This window comes from Stomoxys calcitrans, chromosome 5 (genome assembly GCF_963082655.1).
Source record: "Stomoxys calcitrans chromosome 5, idStoCalc2.1, whole genome shotgun sequence".
In the NCBI taxonomy this organism is placed as follows: domain Eukaryota; kingdom Metazoa; phylum Arthropoda; class Insecta; order Diptera; family Muscidae; genus Stomoxys; species Stomoxys calcitrans.
In genome coordinates, this window is record NC_081556.1 from 62,483,465 (window position 1) to 62,504,797 (window position 21,333).

General features: G+C 38.1%; 1 protein-coding gene across 2 annotated transcripts in view; it reads right to left on the reverse strand.

The window, feature by feature from the left end:
- Positions 1–16,216: 16,216 nt before the first annotated feature.
- The window catches only part of LOC106095087 (receptor expression-enhancing protein 4), a 52,931-nt gene continuing 47,814 nt past the window's right edge, over positions 16,217–21,333 (reverse strand). The window contains exons 7-8 of one of the 2 annotated variants that reach the window (XM_059370243.1): positions 16,918–17,417; positions 16,521–16,608 (exon numbers count right to left, since the gene is read on the reverse strand). In XM_059370243.1, coding sequence (XP_059226226.1) covers positions 16,929–17,417 — 489 coding nt within the window. In that variant the 3' untranslated portion in view covers positions 16,521–16,608; positions 16,918–16,928. Of the gene's footprint in view, positions 16,609–16,917; positions 17,418–21,333 lie in introns of both variants that reach the window. The other variant, XM_059370244.1, reaches the window with a different exon arrangement.

The window sequence follows — 21,333 nt, forward strand, 5'->3', positions numbered from 1 at the left end:
CAACAACAACAACATCAGCTGCTTCAATTGAATTATTTTACACGAAACTATGCCTCTTTGTTAAATATAATCGATTCTTTCTGAAAAACGTGATTCTGCTAAAGAAAGTTAATACTTCACGTACATAGTTTTTTTGCTTTATTTAAATCAAGAATATGTATGTTTTTATATACATATATTAAGCATATAATTTAGTCTGTAATCTATAGACTAAAGAATAGAAAAAAGGGATTGAGATCTGTTTCCGATTGCCTGACCATAATTCGGTCCTGTAGGGGGAGATCTAGGCGATCACGGAATGCGGAAATAGAGTGGTTGTTGTTTTTGTAGCCACATTTTCATATGGAGGTGGAGATAGTGTTGTGTTGAGGCGAGCGCGTCGAGTGTGATCATCTTTACAGACGGTAAACTTGCCATTTAGCATTAAGTGAAGGAAACGCGCCGGGCATCCGGCGTTGCCAACTGCGTTACTCGGAGACCTCTTGCTCACCGTGTTCGCTGTAGAGAGAAATGAAATAGGAGAGAAGAGAGACGAAAGCAGTTAGAAAAGATTAAGATAAACTAAAAAGTCGGCATATAGACCGAAAGACGCCTCATCTATTTGAGGGCTGTCAGTCATCTTTAAGAATGTACAGAATGACTCGGGGTTCGACCCACGACGGTAAATTCATTACCTGTCTAGAAGTGTATGAAGGAGATTAAGAAAATATTTAATAAAATTTGAATGCTGTATTTTGAGCCGATTGTAAATATCTAAGGGCCGTTGTATATCTTGCTGAGTTAACGTTTTTGGCTTTTTTTATCAAAATTGGTAGGATTTACTTTCAATTTTATGGGTTTGGTCGGATGGACGGCCCATTTCTCAAAAATTGAGATATTGGGAGAGTGAGTGGTGTTATGATCTCCAATATGCGCGTGGGGTATGGTCCAGATCCATCTCTTAATCGTCGAAAATTACTAAGACCAGCCTTCAAAAATTGAGATATTGGGAGAGTGAGTGCTGTTATGATCTTTATCCATCTCTTAATCTCGAAAATTTCTAAGACCAGCCTTCAAAAATTGAGATATTGGGAGAGTGAGTGGTGTTATGATCTCCAATATGCGCGTGGGGTATGGTCCAGATCCATCTCTTAATCGTCGAAAATTTCTAAGACCAGCCTTCAAAAATTGAGATTTGGGAGAGTGAATGGTGTTATGATCTCCAATATGCGCGTGGGGTATGGTCCAGATCGGATTGTTTCTTAAGTTCTATATATATAGATCGATCCCCAGATTGAAGGCGTAAGGCCCTTAAAACCCATTTGACACAGTGAGCTGTGCTTTGCTCTTTGGCATCCTTACCAATATGGGTGGGTGTTTCCCCACGTAAAAGGAACTTCCGGTTAAAGGTTTTTCTCCCAAAACTGGCCTATTTATTACCCGATTATGTTTAAATTTGGTACAATGAACTACGTTTAACCCCTAATAACGTGCTGATAAGATCATATGAGAATATAGCTGCCATAAATAACGATATCCCGATTTACCGTCCTGAACCCATATTCGTATAAGACCCATTTATTACCCGATTTCACAGGAATTTCGAACAGTTAATTGATGCGAGTTTGACTTAGAACAGATCATACTTCGATAAAGCTACTATGGTTTAATAAACGGTGCATATTTCACCGGATTTTATTAATTTACTCGAGGTTGTGGGTATCCAAAGTTCGACCCGTTCGAATATAATATCTTTTTACTTGTTTTATGTTACATTATATAGTTATTATTTATATTTAATAAATATTAGAAAAAGATTGCGTGTATTTTGGTTAAGTTAAGAATTTTGATCGGCTGGGAGGGAATTCGGTTGGGTTTTTTGAAAAATTTTGGTCGAAAAATTTTGCATGAGGTGTTCAGTTACGACTTCCAACAACTGTACGGTTTTAATTGGCCAAGAGAACCTCTGGAAGCCGCAATTTTTATCCGTTTTGGCTGAAATTTTGCACATAGTGTTCTGTTATAACTCTCAACATGTGTGCCAAGTACGGTTCAAATCGGTCTATATCCTGATATAGCTCCCATATTTTACGTGTTATACGCGCCACCATAGGATGGGCGTATAATAATCTAGTCATTCCATTTGAAACACTTCGAGATATTCGTCTGAGACCCCATAAAGTATATATATATTCTTGATCGTCTCGTCGTTCTGAATTGATCTAGCGCTATGTGTCCGTCCGTCTGTCGAAATCACGATAGAGGAAGAACGTGTAAAGCTAGCCGGATGAAATTTTTCACAGATACTTAATATCGATATAGGTGGTTGGAGATTGCAAATGGGCTGAAAGTTTTTTGCATGAAGAGTTCTGTTATGACTTTCAACAACTGTTCTAAGTACGGTCCAAATCGGTCTATAACCTGATATAGCTCCCATATAAACCGATCGCCCGATTTGACTTCTTGAGCCCTTACAAGCCCCAATTTTTGTCCGGTTTGGCTGTAATTTTCAATGTAGTGATTTGTTATGACTTCCAACCACTGTGCCAAGTACGGCCAAAATCAGTCTATAACCTGATAAAGCTCCTAGTAAACCGGTGTCTCGATCATCCTTGTTCCGAACTTAGCACGCTTTTACTAGTTTTTGTCTAGCCACATTGTGTCTGTATATGATGGAAGCGAGATATATATGTGACTCATTCTTACTTCTTTTCGCATTCCATATGTGTGAAAGGGAACACAATATAATCTCGATCAATGCACAATATGTACTTAATTCGTACAATTAAAAATATGTTCAACGTTTGCCTTGTTTACCAATCACTTGCCGTGATACAAAAGAAAATCACATTTCTATATCAAAAATTATTAAAGCAATTAACGCTTTGTTTGAAAAGATTTTTTTATAAGTCAATACCATATTTAATCGGTCAAATTTAGGTCTATAGTTTTTCTGTGTAAGTAAACCTTAAAATAAAACGGGATAGTACGGAAATATAAATCAATAAAATTAGTTTGTGATTGAAAAAAGGGGTTTAATTATTTGTTTGAAAAAAGCTTCACGGAAATAATTAAAATCTGGATTCAATTAAGAAATTTGTATATTCATTTTATGTAATTATTTATTCGATAAATACTTACAATACAAAACAAAAATCTTATAGTTACAGTGTAGGCTTATAAATGTAATGAAATATCCCTCTTAACAAAAAGGACTAAAAATTATATAAAAAATAATTATTATAAAAATGATTTAAGGTTTAAAAAAGTTTACAAAGAAATTTGAAAGAAAATTCATAGTTTAAAAATTTGGGTATATTGACAAAAAAGAATATAAGATGATATAAAATAAAAAACAAAGTGAAATAAAATTTATATTGTTGAACAATAAAAGTTTGATAAAATAAAATAAGATTATACATTAAACAAGTAAAAGCGTGCCAAGTTCGGCCGGGCCGAACTTTTAGTTTGTAGGGCATAATTTTATTCTATTGTCCATATCAAACTTCTTTTAAACCAGCAAACTTAAAGCTTCTAGGAACCGAACAAGGATGATCGAGAGACCGGTATACATGGGAGCTATATCAGGTTATAGACTGATTCTGGCCATACTTGGCACAGTTATTGGAAGTCATAACAAATCACTAAATGCAAAATTTCAGCCAAATCGGACAATAATTGCGGCTTGTAAGGGCTCAAGAAGTCAAATCGTGTGATCGATTTTTATGGGAGCTATATCAGGTTATGAACCGATTTGAACCGTACTAGACACAATTCTTGGAAGTCGTAAGAAAACACCACATGCAAAATTTCAACCAAATCGGATAAAAATTGCGGCTTCCAGAGGCTTAAAAAGTCAAATCGGGAGATCGGTTTATATGGGAGATATATCTAAATCTGAATCGATATGGCCCATTTGCAAGCCCCAACGACCTACATTGGTATTAAGTATCTGTGCAAAATTTCAAGCGGCGAGCCTTACGGGTTCGACCGATAGACGGTGATTTCGATTCAGAACGACGAGACCATCAAGAAAATATATACTTTATGGGGTCTTAGACGAATATTTCAAGGTGTTGCAAACGGAATGACTATATTAGTATACCCCTATCCTATGGTTATGGGTATAAAAAATTAAACACTGAAGTGACTGACAAGACTTTTCTTAAAGGTGTACACGTTGCTGATGCTCTGTAGTTCATAAGGAAGTGTTTACCAAAGACTTAGTGTTAATAAAAAATTGCCGTTCAGAAACTATTGCGGTCTAAAGAGAACTAATCCTCTACCTCTGTTAGATCGAGTAAGTCTTAATTTGTCGTTGAGATAATTTGGTTTCTGCTTTACAATAGTTTTTTGAATAAATAATAACGATCTAATTTAAAGCAGTGTGTCATAATTGTAACCATATTGCGAATTGAGACACATGATCCGTTCTTTTTAATCCTTTGAAAGTGAAAGTGAAAGAGTGAAAGCATGGGTCACGTGCAAAGAACACAATTCTGCATACGTCTGTCCGGTAATCACGTTTTTCGACCAACTCAGTGAGCTATTAAAATCACACCCAAGTTTTTCGAATTCGAAACAATGTCAACCTTTTGGTCATTTATAAATACATTAGGATTTCCTAAGAAAAACCTCTTATTTTTATTGATGACAAGATATTTAGATTTGCGTGGATTCAATAATAAACCATTAGCCGTGGCCCACATACAGACGATGGCAAGATCAGCATTAAGTCTAGGTACACACTCATCAATATTACCCACAGAACCGCTAAGATATTGCTGTACGTCATCGGCATACATGAGGACTTGACTATGAGCCGATTGTTTGAGAAGGTCGTTTGCGTTTAGAGAAAATAATAGAGGCCCTAAAATCGAACCCTGTGGCACTCCTTTAGGCAATAATAATGGCTTCAATTTTCTATTTCCAATGCACATTGATTGCAGCGTACTACTTTGGTAGGACTTAATTCATTTCATGGCCGTACTGCTGAAATTAAAAAAAAAAAAAACAAGTAAAAGCGTGCTAAGTTCGGCCGGGCCGAATTTTATATACCCTCCACCATGGATCGCATTTGTCGAGTTGTTTTCCCGGCATCTCTTCTTAGGCTAAAAAGGATATAAGAAAAGAGTTGCTCTGCTATTAAACGATATCAAGATATGGTCCGGTTCGGACCACAATTAAATTATATGTTGGAGACCTGTGTAAAATTTCAGTCAATTCGTATAAGAATTGCGCCCATTGGGGCTCACGAAGTAAAATAGAGAGAACGATTTATATGGGATCTGTATCGGGCTATAGACCGATTCAGAACATAATAAACACGTTTGTTGATGGTCATGAGAGGATCCGTCGTACAAAATTTCAAGCATATCGGATAATAGTTGCGACCTCTTGGGGTCAAGAAGTCAAGATCCCAGATCGGTTTATATGGCAGCTATATCAGGTTATGAACCGATTTGAACCTTATTCGACACAGTTGTTGAAAGTAAAAATAAAATACGTCATGCAAAATTTCAGCCAAATCTGATAGGAATTGCGCCCTATAGAAGCTCAAGAAGTCAAATCCCCAGATCTGTTTATATGGCAGCTATATCAGTTTATGAACCGATTTAAACCATACTTGGCAGAGTTGTTGGGTATCATAACAAAACATGTCGTGCGAAATTCCATTCCAATCGGATAAGAAATGCGCCCTCTAGAGGCTCAAGAAGTCAAGACCCAAGATCGGTTTATATGGCAGCTATATCAGGTTATGCACCGATTTGAACCATACTTGGCACAGTTGTTGGATATAATAACAAAACACGTCGTGCAAAATTTCATTTCAATCGGATAAGAATTGCGCACTCTAGAGGCTCAAGAAGTCAAGACCCTAGATCGGTTTATATGGCAGCTATATCAGGTTATGGACCGATTTGAACCATACTTGGCACAGTGGTTGGATATCATAACAAAACACGTCGTGCAAAATTTCATTCCAATCGGATAAGAATTGCGCACTCTAGAGGCTCAAGAAGTCAAGACCCTAGATCGGTTTATATGGCAGCTATATCAAAACATGGACCGATATGGCCCATTTACAATACCAACCGACCTACACTAATAAGAAGTATTTGTGCAAAATTAAGCGACTAGCTTTACTCCTTTGGAAGTTAGCGTGCTTTCGACAGACAGGCGGACGGACAGACAGACGGACGGACGGACGCACAGACGGACGGACATGGCTATATCGACATAAAATGTCGCGACTATCAAGAATATATATACTTTATGGGGTCTCAGACGAATATTTCGAGTAGTTAGTATACCCCCCATCATATGGTGGAGGGTATAAAAACTCTAGACCTTGGTGCATAAGTTCAGATGATTGACAGAATCGAAGGCTTTGGAATGATCAAGAAGTACCAGAAAAGCAACCCTACTATCATCTATTTCACTTTTTATGGTTCTGAAACTTCAACCAAAGTCTGCCTATCAGACAACGAAGATTCCCGGTTGAGATATTCAAACATATGTTGGTGTACATTTTTATACCCTCCACCATAAGATGGGGGGTATACTAATTTCGTCATTCTGTTTGTAACTACTCGAAATATTCGTCTGAGACCCCATAAAGTATATATATTCTTGATCGTCGCGACATTTTATGTCGATCTAGCCATGTCCGTCCGTCTGTCCGTCCGTCCGTCTGTCCGTCCGTCCGTCTGTCTGTCGAAAGCACGCTAACTTCCTAACTAATAGTTCTTATTAGTGTAGGTCGGTTGGTATTGTAAATGGGCCATATCGGTCAATGTTTTGATATAGCTGCCATATAAACCGATCTTGGGTCTTGACTTCTTGAGCCTCTAGAGTGCGCAATTCTTATCCGATCATTATGAAATTTTGCACGACGTGTTTTGTTATGATATCCAACAACTGTGCCAAGTATGGTTAAAATCGGTGCATAACCTGATATAGCTGCCATATAAACCGATCTGGGATCTTGACTTCTTGACCCCTAGAGGTCGCAATTATTATCCGATATGCCTGAAGTTTTGTACGACGGATCCTCTCATGACCATCAACAAACGTGTTTATTATGGTCTGAATCGGTCTATAGCCCGATATAGATCCCAAATAAATCGTTCTCTCTGTTTTACTTCGTGAGCCCCAATGGGCGCAATTCTTATACGAATTGGCTGAAATTTTACACAGGTCTCCAACATATATTTTAATTGTGGTCCGAACCGGACCATATCTTGATATCGTTTTAATAGCAGAGCAACTCTTTTCTTATATCCTTTTTTGCCTAAGAAGAGATGCCGGAAAAAGTACTCGACAAATGCGATCCATGGTGGAGGGTATATAAGATTCGGCCCGGCCGAACTTAGCACGCTTTTACTTGTTTTGCCTAAGAAGAGATGCCGGGAAAAGAACTCGACAAATGCGGTCCATGGTGGAGGGTATTTAAAATTTGGCCCGGCCGAACTTAGCACGCTTTTACTTGTTTTCAAATACTTTTGAGAGGTAACAAAGGATGGAAATGGGTCGGAACTCCATGCTATATTTAGGGATAGGAATTATTTTGGCATGTTTCCAAAAGGTTGGATAGGTACTAGAAATCAGAATGGAATTAAAAAGATACGTAAAGAAGAAGGGTGGGGAAGAATTATGCGAATAAATTTCGGGTCTAAATTATCTACGCCCACAGCATTAGAATTAATGAAATGAAAAACTTTTCAAGACTTCCTCATTGCTGACACATCTAAACTCGAAACTATTATCCACTATTATCCACGCGTCGCGTTATTAGCAAGAAATGAGATGTCTGTCTGTATGATAGAAACATCGACGAAAGACTAATTAAGTTCGTCTATATATCCATGATAGTGTGAAATTAATCTGAATTTCCCAACTCTATCTCCAATATGACTTTCCATTTGCATTTTGTATCTGCTGCAGAACTAAATTTCGATGATTAATATTCAAGTTTCGCTCCGTTGATAGTGCTATTAACTATTTTTCTTGCAGTACGAAATTCATCATGAAGTTCAGAAGTTCTAAAACGCTTCCATCTAGAGTATGAAAGATCTTTCTCTCTCTTATGAGGTTTGAAGCAGCTGCATCTGCCGAAATGTAATTGAGTCAGAACTACTCTGGTTGGCCGGGGGAGTTCAATTTCTTCAGGTGCAACAGAAGGCGGTCGTTCTCCAAGAACTACATTCACCCAGTAGCTATTTACCGCATCTGCTACCGTGTCTGCATGAATGTTGTCTAGATTCGGTTGATCTAGAATTTCTTTCTTGTAGCGCTGAACCTCATGCTCTAGATCATGTAGATCTACCTCAAGGTATCTGGACGGTGGCTATGTATCCACAAGATGATGATTTGGATGATCTTTGCGATAACAGCCCAACAGGATCTTTGTCTCCTGATGGAGTTGGTCCACATGAGAACAGAGGAGACAGCCCGTCACAGTTTGGAAGTTGGCATTCTGACAGATCTGAATATTATTCCACTGCGTGTCACAAAGCTAAGGAGACAGTACTGGCGCTGGATAACTTACCACAGATTGGCCAATTGTTTTTTACGTGGTCAACAAGGTTTATTTGTCTGTATTTCAAGTGCTGCCGGCAAGTGACTTGAGGACCTTGTTTCTACTTTTGACTTTATCGCAGAGTATTTTGGAACACTTGATGGTCGGAATCATTTCTCCATCGACCATCACAGTCAGCTCAGTAATCACCTCACGCGTATTTGTAGTGAACAATGGGGCTGAAGATTTGGTGTCAAATATCTTCAGATTTCTTGTAGCGAAATATGAGGCAAGTTCGTTGAGGTAGACGTTCAACCTAACGCAGATGTCAATAATGGGGGGCTGTTGCCATGATCGTACAATCGTCCGCATATGATACGATCTCTATTCCGTCTGAAGGGGGTGGAATGGAGGATAGGTATAGGTTAAACAGTGGCGGAGATAGGGAATTCCCTGGGGGCTGTTGCCATGATCGTACAATCGTCCGCATATGATACGATCTCTATTCCGTCTGGAGGGGGTGGAATGGAGGATAGGTAGAGGTTAAACAGTGGCGGAGATAGGGATTTCCCTGTTTCACTCTACTGTGCTTCGACTTCTTATCCCTAAATTCCTGAAATGACTGGCGACCACACAGATAATTCGCGACCCAACGTTTCAGGCCTGGCTGGAGGAACGTGTTGGTGCTGTCCTCAAATAGTTTGGCATGGCTGTGTCAAATGCCTTCGATAGGTGGCGCGAGGACCGTTCTATCACATGGCCTGGGCTGATTGAAGCCACGGTGATGGTATGCAAAGCCTTCGAAATCCATGTTGATGCTCGGCGAATGGAAATTCTCCCATGAGGCTCGGAAGGAGTAATGCCTCAAGCGTCTTTGCTACTGGTGAGAGAAGGGAGATCGGTCTGTACGACTCCCTAAAACTCGGGTGCTTTCCAGGCTTTAGTAGCGAGATCACTCTGCCCATTTTCCAGCCATCGGGAACTATAAGAGTGTTCAAAGACAGGTTGAAAACAGAAGTATGGTACTCAACTCCAGGTAAATCCAGATTCTTCAACATCAATGTAGAGAATAATAAATCATTGTTAAGTAAAGTAATTGTAAACGAACTGTGTTCAATTGGAAGTAAAACGTCTACAGTAAAAACGTAACAACTGGTATCAGAAGTGAAATTACGAAATAAACTTCTACAATGAAATTCGCCGATATACGTGTGGAAGACTAGAAGAAGGAGCTAGGAAAATAGAGTTAGCAACTACCAGCAACAAGGCGGAACTACAAGCAATGCATTGGAAGACAATTCTAGAAAAATTAGGAGAGGACGAGTGCAGAAATCAAACGCTACAGGATTTCGCCGCTTAGGTCAAGCGGCTGATACTACTGACATACCCAGGAGAAAGCCATCTATTGGTGGACCGTGTGAAGATCGGGACTTTCGTCAACCGTATCGCGGACCCAGAAATTAAATGAGCAACGTACGCGTCGCAAATAGCTACGTTCGCCGAAACTGTGTGATTTGCGCTTGCACAAGAGACGGCGAGAATAATTGCAAAGCACCAGATTCACAAGGTGCGTTAGTTGGATACCGAGTATTATGATTCAAACTTTCTAATTGATTCAGTCCCGCAAATGTTCCCGATCGATATCGCCACCTCCAACACAGGTTAGCAAAAGAGTGACTCAAAATTTATCAAATGAGTCATGAGCTGGCTTCTATAGATTATGGCCTCACAATCTTTATAGCCATAGTTCAACAGGAAACACCAATTTAACTACAGCCGGTTACATCAATGGCGACAAGTATAACTTGACGTTGGATACGGGCGCATAAAATTTTCTCATTAGGTCAGATTTGGTAAAAGGAAGAATATCCCCTTTTAATAGAATGAGATTGCGTACGGCCCCGGGGGAGCCCGCAACAGTCAAAGGCAAGGCTGTTTTGTAGTTGACTATTGCCAGTATATTTCCTAAACAATGAGTTTATAGTGACCGATATTGTAGACGAAGTTATAATTGGTGCCGATTTTATGATTGCCTTCGGTCTTACCCTGGATATGAAGCATCGACTGTGACGAGAATACCCATATTTACTGCGAACCATCCAGAGATTATACTTTCAAATGCCGAATCAATAATATGGGTGCTAAGGAGTGGAGAATGTGAAGCCGGTAATATGGTAATATGATAACGGCCAACAATAAGGGACTTATCCCAGTACGAGTCCTGAACTTGTCAAACAAATCATACAAAATTGACGAATTCTGCGATGTTAGGCAATGTACACCAGCCGGACCAATAGTAGATTAAAAAAAAAAACAGCACAGCAAATTCATCTTTTAGGGAAAAGAAGCATCTAAAGGATTATGTCAAGGGTTGGACAAGTAGTCTTTCTCCTTCTGAGAAGAATAAGGCTAAGCAACTGTTTTATAAATGAGTATCTGCTTTTGCCTTTATGAATGAAAATCGAGTAAGAACATCAGCAGCAAAACATGAAATAAATACCACAGAAGCAAGTCCTATAAAACAGACTCCAAGAAGTGTTCTCCCGGCATAAAGGGACGAAGTTCAGAAGCTAGTAAGTGAAAAGAAAGAAAATGGTTTTATAGAACCATCATCAAATCCATGGTGCTCCGCAGTGTGTAGGTTGAAAAGAAAGACGGAAGCACTTGATTCTGTGTGGATTACAGGAAGCTCAACTATTTCACTAAAAAGGACAGCTACCCACTCCCAAGAATTGATAATACGCTGGACACTCATAACAAAATGGTTCTCCATCCATGATCTGCAGAGTGGTTACTGCCAGATAAAGATCGCAGAGAAAGACAAGGAGAAAACTCCATTTGGCGTTAATGGCGGTCTCTGGCTATTCAACGTTATGCTATTTAAACACTGCAACGCGTGTATTGAAGGGGTTTAACTGGAAGTCAGGCTTGATATACCTGGACGATATCATAGTCATGGGAAAACCCTTTAATAAGCATCTTAAGAATTTGAAGGATCTTCTCCACCAACTATCAGCCGCCAGCCCGAGATTTAATGCGAAAAAGTTCAACTTTTCCAGCGGGAAGTAAAATATCTGGGACGTCGTATTACGGCGGAGGGTATATCAACGGATGACAACAAAGTTCAAACAGTGAGAGATTGGCCGCGTCCCCGTAACCTTCACGAACTACGCAGTTTTCTTGGTTTTTATACATATGACAGACGACTCGTCCCAAATTTCGCCAGCACAGCAGCCAGCTTACACAAATCGAAAGAGAAAAGTCAGAAGATTCAGTGGAGTAACGCCCAAGAGGAATCATTCGAGGAAGGAAAGAACTGCTATGTACAGCCCCTCTTTTGGCCTACACAGTTCCTGGCGAGAAATTTGTTTTGGATACGGACGCTAGCGCATATGTGGGGTGTTGTCGCAGCAAGTCAACGGTCAAGAAAAGTTCATCGGATACTATAGACGTACGTTATGTAAACCTGAAAGGAATTACTGCGTAATAAGAACGAATTGCTGACAGTTGTAGAAGCCATAAAATACATCCACAAGTACCTATATGACCAGCACTTTCTGCAACGGACTGATCATTTAGCTCTGCGATGGTTGCTCCAGTTCAAAATTCGAAGCTTAACTGGCTCGTTGGATAGAGCGGCTCTAGAGCTACGACTTCAACATTGAGCATAGAAGGGTGGCAAACACGGTAATGCTGATGTCCTGGCCCAAGTGGAGGTGAAACAATGGTTCAACTGGGTTGGATGCCAAAAATACAATGTCGAATGCGAAAGGTGTTTGAAGGCTAAAGGTCCAACACGGAAAAGTCGAGGTCACATGCAACAGTATAATTCGGGAGCACCGTTCGAAAGGATAGCATTAGATGTGGCTGGACCATTTCCAATTAGCGACTCAGGAAAGCGTTATGTCCTAGTTGTCGTGGACTATTTTAGCAAATGGCCAAAAGTTTATGCCAACCCAAATCAAGAATCAAAGATAATTGTGAATGTTTTCAGCTAAAATTGGATATGTACCTACGGTGTTCCATCGCAAATTCATTCTGATCAGGGTAGAAATTTCGAGTCTGCAATTTTTGAAGAAATGTGTGACTCATAACACTCGCAATCGCACCCTGAAGGAACACCTACGGAAAGTGATAGATAATGGCCAGAAAGACTAAGATGTGCACATACCGACATTTTTGTTGTCATATAGATCTTCGATACACAATTCCACATCCCAGACGCCGGCCAAGATTTTATTTGGAAGCGAGTTAATTTGCCTGATGATTTGATTTTCGGTGCTAATCCAGATATATATGAAGATTACGGAACAGATGATTAGGACACCTTTCGTGAAGTTCACGATACAGTTCACCATCGGATGAATGTAGATACGACCTTGCCGTAAATACTGAAGGCTTCCAAAATGACAACTGGTACATTCAGAAAGACGGATGTCCAAATGGAACGGGAACTGTGCCTATTCGGAACGAACAAGCTTAAGCGGGGGGTAGTGTTACTATTGGGGTTTTATTAGTTTATTGTTATTGTTATTCTTCTATTCGTAATAATGTCTGCTTTCGTTTGGTGTATGTGTTTGCCTGTACTCAAGTGTTATGTTATGTATGTGTGTTTGTGTTTGTCAATGCTGGTCAGCTTAAGCAGAGATCAATAGAGGATTTATCGCATTGCTAGATTTGGTATATAAGGCAGGGAAACAACGCAACACGAGTCAGTCTTGAAACGCGTATTGTAAACGTATCAGCAAACAGAAGTTGGCGAGTTGTAAAACAAATAAGTAGATCAATATTGGGTTGCCCAAAAAGTAATTGCTGATTTTTCATATAGTCGTCGTTGACAAATTTAAAGCAAATTTTAAGCATTAATCGAATTGGATCGTCATGTAACTGAGCGTGAGATAGGAGAGAATTTAAATATACCAAAATCAATCGTTCATTATCACATAAAAAGCCTTGGACTGGTGAAAAAGCTTGATATTTGGGTACCACATGTATTGAAAGAAATTCATTTAACAAACCGAATCAACGCGTGTGCACCTTAAACGCAATGAATTCGATCCGTTTTTAAAACGAATCATAACTGGAGATGAAAAATGGATTGTTTACAATAACGTTAGTCGAAAGCGATCATGGTCCAAGCTTGGTGAACCAGCTCAAACCACTTTAAGGGCTGATATCCACCAAAAGAAGGTTATGCTGTCTGTTTGGTGGGATTGGAAGGGTGTGGTATATTTTGAGCTGCTTCCAAGGAACCAAACGATTAATTCGGATGTTTACTGTCAACAATTGGACAAATTGAATACAGCCATCGAGGAGAAGCGACCAGAATTGGTCAATCGTAAAAGTGTCATATTCCACCAGGACAACGCTAGACCGTACACATCTTTGGTCACTCGCCAAAAACTGAGTGAGCTTGGCTGGGAACTTTTGATGCATTCACCATATAGCCCTGACCTTGCACCATCAGACTACCATTTATTTCGATCTTTGCAGAACTCCTTAAATGGTAAAACTTTCGGCAATGATGAGGCTATAAAATCGCACTTGGTTCAGTTTTTTGCAGATAAAAGCCAGAAGTTCTATGAGCGTGGAATACTAAATTTGCCAGGAAGATGGCAAAAAGTTATCGAACAAAATGTCAATTATATATTTGATTAAAGTTCATTCTAAGTTTTATTAAAAATGCATTTACTTTCTTTTAAAAAATCCGCAATTACTTTTTAGGCAACCCAATAATTCATTGCTAAGTAAAGTAATTGTAAACGAACTTTTTTAATTGGAAGTAAAACGGTTACAGTATAAGCGTAGCAATATCTTGCGTAGACTCAAGACATATTAACCCAGACAGGGTAATAAAATGCTGAGTACTATTCTCGCCAATGCTGAGTACTATTCTCATAGACCCCGAGATAAATGGATACAGGCAAGTGCAGCTGACCACCAACAAGTCGGGTGTACTATCGGTCAAAATCAGTGTGTTGTGCAACTCTGATTTTGAGTATGTTGCTAGTTCTCGCCATTCTTCGCTGGGTGTGTGTGTTATTGCTCTTTAACTATAATACACACACAAGCGAACGTAATAACAAATCGTTGACAGATAGTTCACAAAGCGAGAACAAATTTTAATAAGCTGTATGCTACCCTTTTCTTTATTTCATGCATAGACCCAAAATAAATTCATTCATGTAGGAGCGGTTGACCAGCACCAAAAAACCGAGGAAATTATTTTTCGGGATGTAATCATCGTGAAGCCATTTAACCAGAAATGAGCTTTGGACGTAGCGCTCTTAACGTTGAGCCCAGTGACTCCGAATTTCGGTAGTAAATTTTAATAGTTTGGACTCGTTGTTGGCTTGTGTATCTTTCCACCATGAAGTGGCAAACCTTACTGAAGTGAAATGTCAAAAGAGCGACCAAAAATCACGTCGTTTGGTTTCCCTATGGATGTACTTTTATAGCGTCCCTGAAAAAATCATGTATTTGAGAACGCAGAGATTACATGATTTTACATTACTTTCGCAATTCTATGCTTATTAGTTTCTCATCATCTACTGATATTGGTACAAGTTTAAAAATAGATATTTTGTTGTTTGTGACTATAACTCACTTATTGTATGCGAATTCGATTATTATCGAAAAAGTGGAATATATAAAAATTCGCTTTTAGTTGAAATTGCGATATAAGTCACTGATTCCGTGTAACGCACAGTATGTACTTTAAACGAAATATACTGTACCATCCTTAAATTTGCCCCTGAACATTCCAATAAGGAACAGCGGCAAACTTCTCACAAAAGTAACAGGCAAAAAATTTAATATTTACTCTTTGTTAATGCCGCTCATAATCGAATTTTATATATTTTTAGTTCCTATTGAGTCTTTCGTGGCGATATATCGCTAAGTGGGTTGTTTTCTCCAGTACTGGGACACTACATAGACTAAAAAGTGATATCGCCTGCGATTGTTTTCAAATTTCTTGTGTGTCAATCTATCAATCGAGCGATAGAAAACCCAGTAGCCCAGGCCACTAGTTCCAAACCAGTTTATTCACTAGTTCCGAAGTAACCAGGACTAGTTCCACTTTTGTTTACTTTCAGTGAAAACAACTGGTTTGACATGGGTTTGCCATTAGAGTAACCAGTTGACCCTGGAACTAGTACTTCTGCTTATTCCAACAACTAGTTCCGTAATTGATTTCTTTTGACATTTGTCAATGCTTGAAAAAATATGTTTTTATTTTTCTGCTTGCTCTCGGTTTTTTCTCTGTCACTCTCTCTACTTGAACAATTCAGTAAGTTTTGTCAGGGGTCGACGAGGAGTTTTGAACTCATCATCTTATGTTTGGTAGCCTTCCACGCATATTCTAAACCTACCCAAAACACAGTTTTAATGATGGAATTACTACACAACGATAAGTTTCTCAATTAAATTAAAACTAAAAATATGTAGAAATTACTTTTAAAAATGTCTTTCAATTCTGCTTGCGTAAAGAGAGCTCATACGCGCCAAAAGAACTGCTGAGCGAAAAAAACACGGGGCAGCTATTCTGCCAGTCGCGAGAACGCAGAGATTATTTCAACAAATGTAAACAATAAGACATACATACAAACAAACAAATCAACACATTAATATTTATACATACATAGATATAGATTTTCGTACCTGGATTAAAATATTTACCAAATTTGAAATAAATCCAATACTCGTATATTGAACTAATTTTGACATGATCTTATGGCATGTGAAGAATAATTGATTTTTATTTACCATGAATTAGATTAATCTTTACCTCTAAGTTTTTTCATATCAACAAAGCAATTGATTAACTAATAATTTCCTTAAAATAATCGAACAGTCTATTTTAATGAGTTGTTGTTAAGAAAATCTGGATTACTCATTATCATAAATTTATAATTCACAGTATATGCATAGAGATTCATTTAGAAATCTTAATCCGCTTAAATTCCAAACACGAATCGCCCGTATGTATCCGTTATTTACTTTTCATGTCTGTTGGCTCGTGTTTTGATCGATGTTGTTGTAGCAGCAATAGCTTTTTCGGCTTTTTTGCTACGAGGCAAAGTAGTGCAACTAGCCGACATCTTATCCTGCAAATGTAATGAAATAAATTATTAACTTGGAATACACTTTGTAGTACATATATTTAACATTTTTCAGAAGATTTGTGTTTAGTAAGAGAGTTATAATCATGCGAGGTGATTGACACAAAAATTCGGGCAATTTAGTTTATTGCAAATCTGAGATGAACTGAATTAGTAATTTGCCAGCGAATCCTTAGCATTTTCATAATTAATGCAATGGTTATTCAATACCAACGTAAATTTAAGCAGAGCATGAGATATACATTCCGGGAATTAAAAACTAATTTCAATGAATACTTCTTCTAAAATATTTACCGAATACATTTTTAGATTTCAGTTTCCTTTATATTGGTAGATTCATTTCTAGGCATAATTTCATTTAGCGATTGTGGCACATTATAAGAGGTATCATGCTGTTGGGGTGGTTTTGGTGCTTTACCCTTGTTGTGGGTATATGAACGTAGGTTTGAGTTGGCTATGTGTGGCGTTGTTGATGAATTCGTTATATTTTCTCTAAAATTGTTTTCAATCTCCTTCAGGCTAAAACGTAACTTGCTTATATTGAGTTCATTTTCGTCGTATTTTGTGTCTGTTTTGTTAGAACTTTGCATTTTGACATTGTCATCATCTGAACCCTTTTCCACTGAACCGTTAGATTTTGTTTCAAAATATTCATCAGACTCCTCCAAGCCTTCAGGCTCATCAACATCCACAAAATTATTAACTAATGGTAGTGATGACGTAACATCTAAACGGTGTGGCAAATTTAGATCATTTTCATCACAATAATCAGTGCCATCAGCTAAAACATCCACCTGGTTTAATGCGAGAAATTTGTGAATAGGAGTCTTCGAGGGTTCATTTAAAACAAAATGGCTCTAAAATTAAAATGGAACGAGAACTCCTAAAATGATTGTTATCTGTAAGACGATATTTCGGAAATTCCTGATTCCATATTCCCGGCTAATTTCATTTTCAAATTAATTTTTCCCAAGAATAAGGAACTAAACAATTGTGTAGCGTACTCATACATTCATACCATAGAGTCAATGTCAGAACCAACAAGAATGGTATAAACAAAGACAGTGTCAAATAACACTAAACAACAGCACTTCTCTTTTCACCGTCACGGCTGCAAAATTTTTTGTGTTGACGCCATTATACTTTCGGGAAGAATGCAATGAAGCATAAATAGCATTAAGAATTCACATGTGTATTCTTGTATGCAATAAGTAGAATTATGTAGACGTAAGAACATGTATGTATGTATTAGTCTTAGAAATGCATTGATTTTGGAAAACCATTGATTTATGCTGATCGAGCCAATTCTGGCTATAAATTCGTTGGTTCTCCTCAATGCAGCACCATCAATTAAGAAATGTCACCTGATATATATTTGCCTACAAAACCTCTACGTTTAAGCCGCAATGATCTGCTTTGCGGTTTAAGCCACAAAAAACATCCCCCAGATGTAGCGTGTCGCTACTCAGCTGGTCCATCGCTTACTATCCGCCAACCCTTTGAAGAAAGATACTACCATACTATCTGGGCATTCCGAACCACGCTAAGGATCGTAGATCAGGGGCTATGAGCGAACCAGGGCCCAAGCCGCTAACACTGGAAGAGAACTTCAGGAGGACAAAAAAGCAGCCAACTATCAGCCAAGAAACGCCAAAAATACCGAAGGTGAGACCACCAAAAAGAGGGCTGGATACACCTGCAAGTTAATAAGGGAAAAATCTATTTTGAACCGGATAATTAACATCATCCGCCACCCAAATGGGAAGTCGCAACGAAATATTGGCAGCGAATTGATGAAATTGATTTCTTAGTGAATCATATATAAAAAAGTAAGAAAAACCAAAAATATAAGCCCCAAAGAAGTGCTAGCTTAGCACTCTTAGAATCAAAAAGCGATTACTCGCTCTTGATAAAAAAACAAAGAAAAGAAAACACACAAAAATAATAATATCAAAATGTATACTTGAAAATTAAAAAAAAAAATAACTTTATAACAACACAAAAAGATGTATAGTTAACAATAAGAAGAACTTCTTGAGAATGTACAAAACAAACTGTTTTTAAGCCAACTCTCAGTCCTATATTTGTAATAAATATCTTAAATTTACATAATTTTTTGTTGCTTGGGACAGCCAGAGTCAAAACTAGTGAAACCAAATGCCAACGTGGTAAATGAGGTGAAAGTTGAGGAAAAGTCGGATAATCTTTTTCTGATTGAAGTATGTCTCATTTTGCTCACATTTATAGCAAAATTTAACTTTAAAGATATACCTAATGCATCATAGGACGCTTAAGAAGAAGTATGTAAATCAGGGACAAAAAAAAGGATAAAATATAATTTAGTACATACTATATTATAAAAAAGAGAAATTTAAGAAATCATATCAATGCATAAATAAAAGTGCATACGTTCCTCCAGAGTCAGTAAGGATATATATACGGATATAGGAAGAAATTAACTGGGGAACATAAAAAATATAGCCTCAACTTTTATTGGACATTGAGGGATTGAAGATATTGTCGAGATACCATATCAACCGGGAAGTCCCGCACGCCGTAGAAAAAAACACAAGGAAACTTGGACAAATAGAAGAAGACTTTGACTCAGAAGAAGACAAGATGGGTCAGAAGACTGTAGGATTTTTTAATACTGTTTCAAGGCTAATACCCGATTTCGATGGGAAGCCGGAAAATGTTCATTTGTGGACGCCTTGCCACTAGTTGACACTATCAAAGACTCTCATGAATCCGTCGCAGTATCGATATCAAGATTAAATTGAAGGGAAATACTAGGAACTTGATAGGAGACGAGACAACTATTTGACAAAAAATAAACACACTACAGTCTGGATTTAAGAGAGAGTCGGTCGAAGTATTGTCCGCGAAGAAAATGAATATTAGGCAAAACATTAAACAGCGAATGCCAGAGGTTGAAATATCATCCAAGTATTCCACAAAGAACTGCACTAAAGGCAGGTTTAAACTCATGATGGAAGCAGGTCAGTTCTACTCTATGAACGAAGTGGTTGGAAAGTTCATCAGTACTCGCACAGAGGCACAACAGAACTCTGTACTGTACCTCAGGAATAACTTCCGTGGAGGTTATAGAGGTAAGATAGAAAGTTTAGAGGAAACTAAAGTAATGACAATGATAATAACAACAATAATTACAACAACTGGAATAATTACAGAAACAACAGGCAGAATAACAGAGGACGACCTACTCTGTCCAGATATGGAAACAACCGTAACAGAAATGGGAAACTCAAACCCCTAAGATTAGAACATTAAATAGAAAAGTGTATAATACCCGCCTTAATATTAGCTATTTGTATATATACTTCGCCTATCACTAAAAGTTAAACAGATAAACACCGTAATAACACTCTTAAGGTTATAGAATTAAATTTAGCACATGTTGAGTTGTACATGTCGTGTGATACAAACGAAACTAACATATGAAAATCACTTTTCAAAATAGCACATGTAATTTTTTTTTCGATTAGAGCGTGCTCTATTCCTTCTGACAAAAATATAAAGAAATCGTCTGTTTTAGTTGTCAGTCGAATTAAAGCAACCCTAAATTCAATTGTTTTTACAAATTTATGATTTAACCAGCTTTCTCACAACCTTAACAATTTTTACGCATAAAAATCAGTTTTTGCTAAAATTTTATGTTATTTCATACAAAATAACAGACAGGTGTGATAGCAAAAATTATGAATTCCCTGGTAAAACCAAATAGCTAACCATTTCATCAAATCTCTGCGGTGCTGGGCCACAACGGAGTAAGGGGGAATGAAAGGGGCCAGAGGACAGCCGTCAATAAACTTTGTTAACCCGAAAACTTTCGGGCCGACGCCGGGGTATCCAGATCGTGGGAAGACGAGGCTATTACTGAAAGGAAGTAAGAAGGAGGTCAGTATAGCTTTCCTTATCATAATGGAACACATAGGACTACGACCTCACTTATGTAAAATCGGTGAGGCAAGTGATCAAATGCGTAGGGCACGACGGGAAGATGAAGTCGTTGGAGCATATCCTTTGTCATTGTCCGGCTCTCACGTCTAACAGATACCCGCACTTAGGTGGGAACAATACCAGGCATAAACTAACTTAGGGGAGTGGCATTGAAAACAATTGAGGATTTTGAAAGTAGCACGGAATTCCTGACCTAGATTTTCTTTTTCGAGGTAACTTGTTGTTTTTTTTTGTATTTAGAGCGCACAAAAATCCGACTACTGGCTTTGGGGTATGTCTATAGTGGCATGGGCGGATTAATATCTGCACCCTTTTTTATCTAACCTAAGTATTTTTCTTGTCTTGGCTTAATGTCGGGATTTCACCAAATCCCATGGGAGGAGAAATTCGGAGACATTACATATTTTTCGACAAATAACGGTATTTATAGATTTACCAGATTACCATATGGACTGAAAAATAGCTCGTAATTATTTTCATAGAATGATGACTTTCGCTTTCAGCGACTTAAAACCCGATCAAGCATTCTTGTATATGTATGACTTGGTTGTATCAAGTTGTTCAGAGAAACATATGCTTACGAATCTTACTGACGGTTTCACATTGTGTAGTGCAAGGAATCTCAAACAACACCCCAAAAAATTTCAATTTTTTATGCGAGATGTATCATATCTCGGGCATAAGTGCACAGATAAAGGGTTATTGCCAGACGATTCTAAATATTCTGTC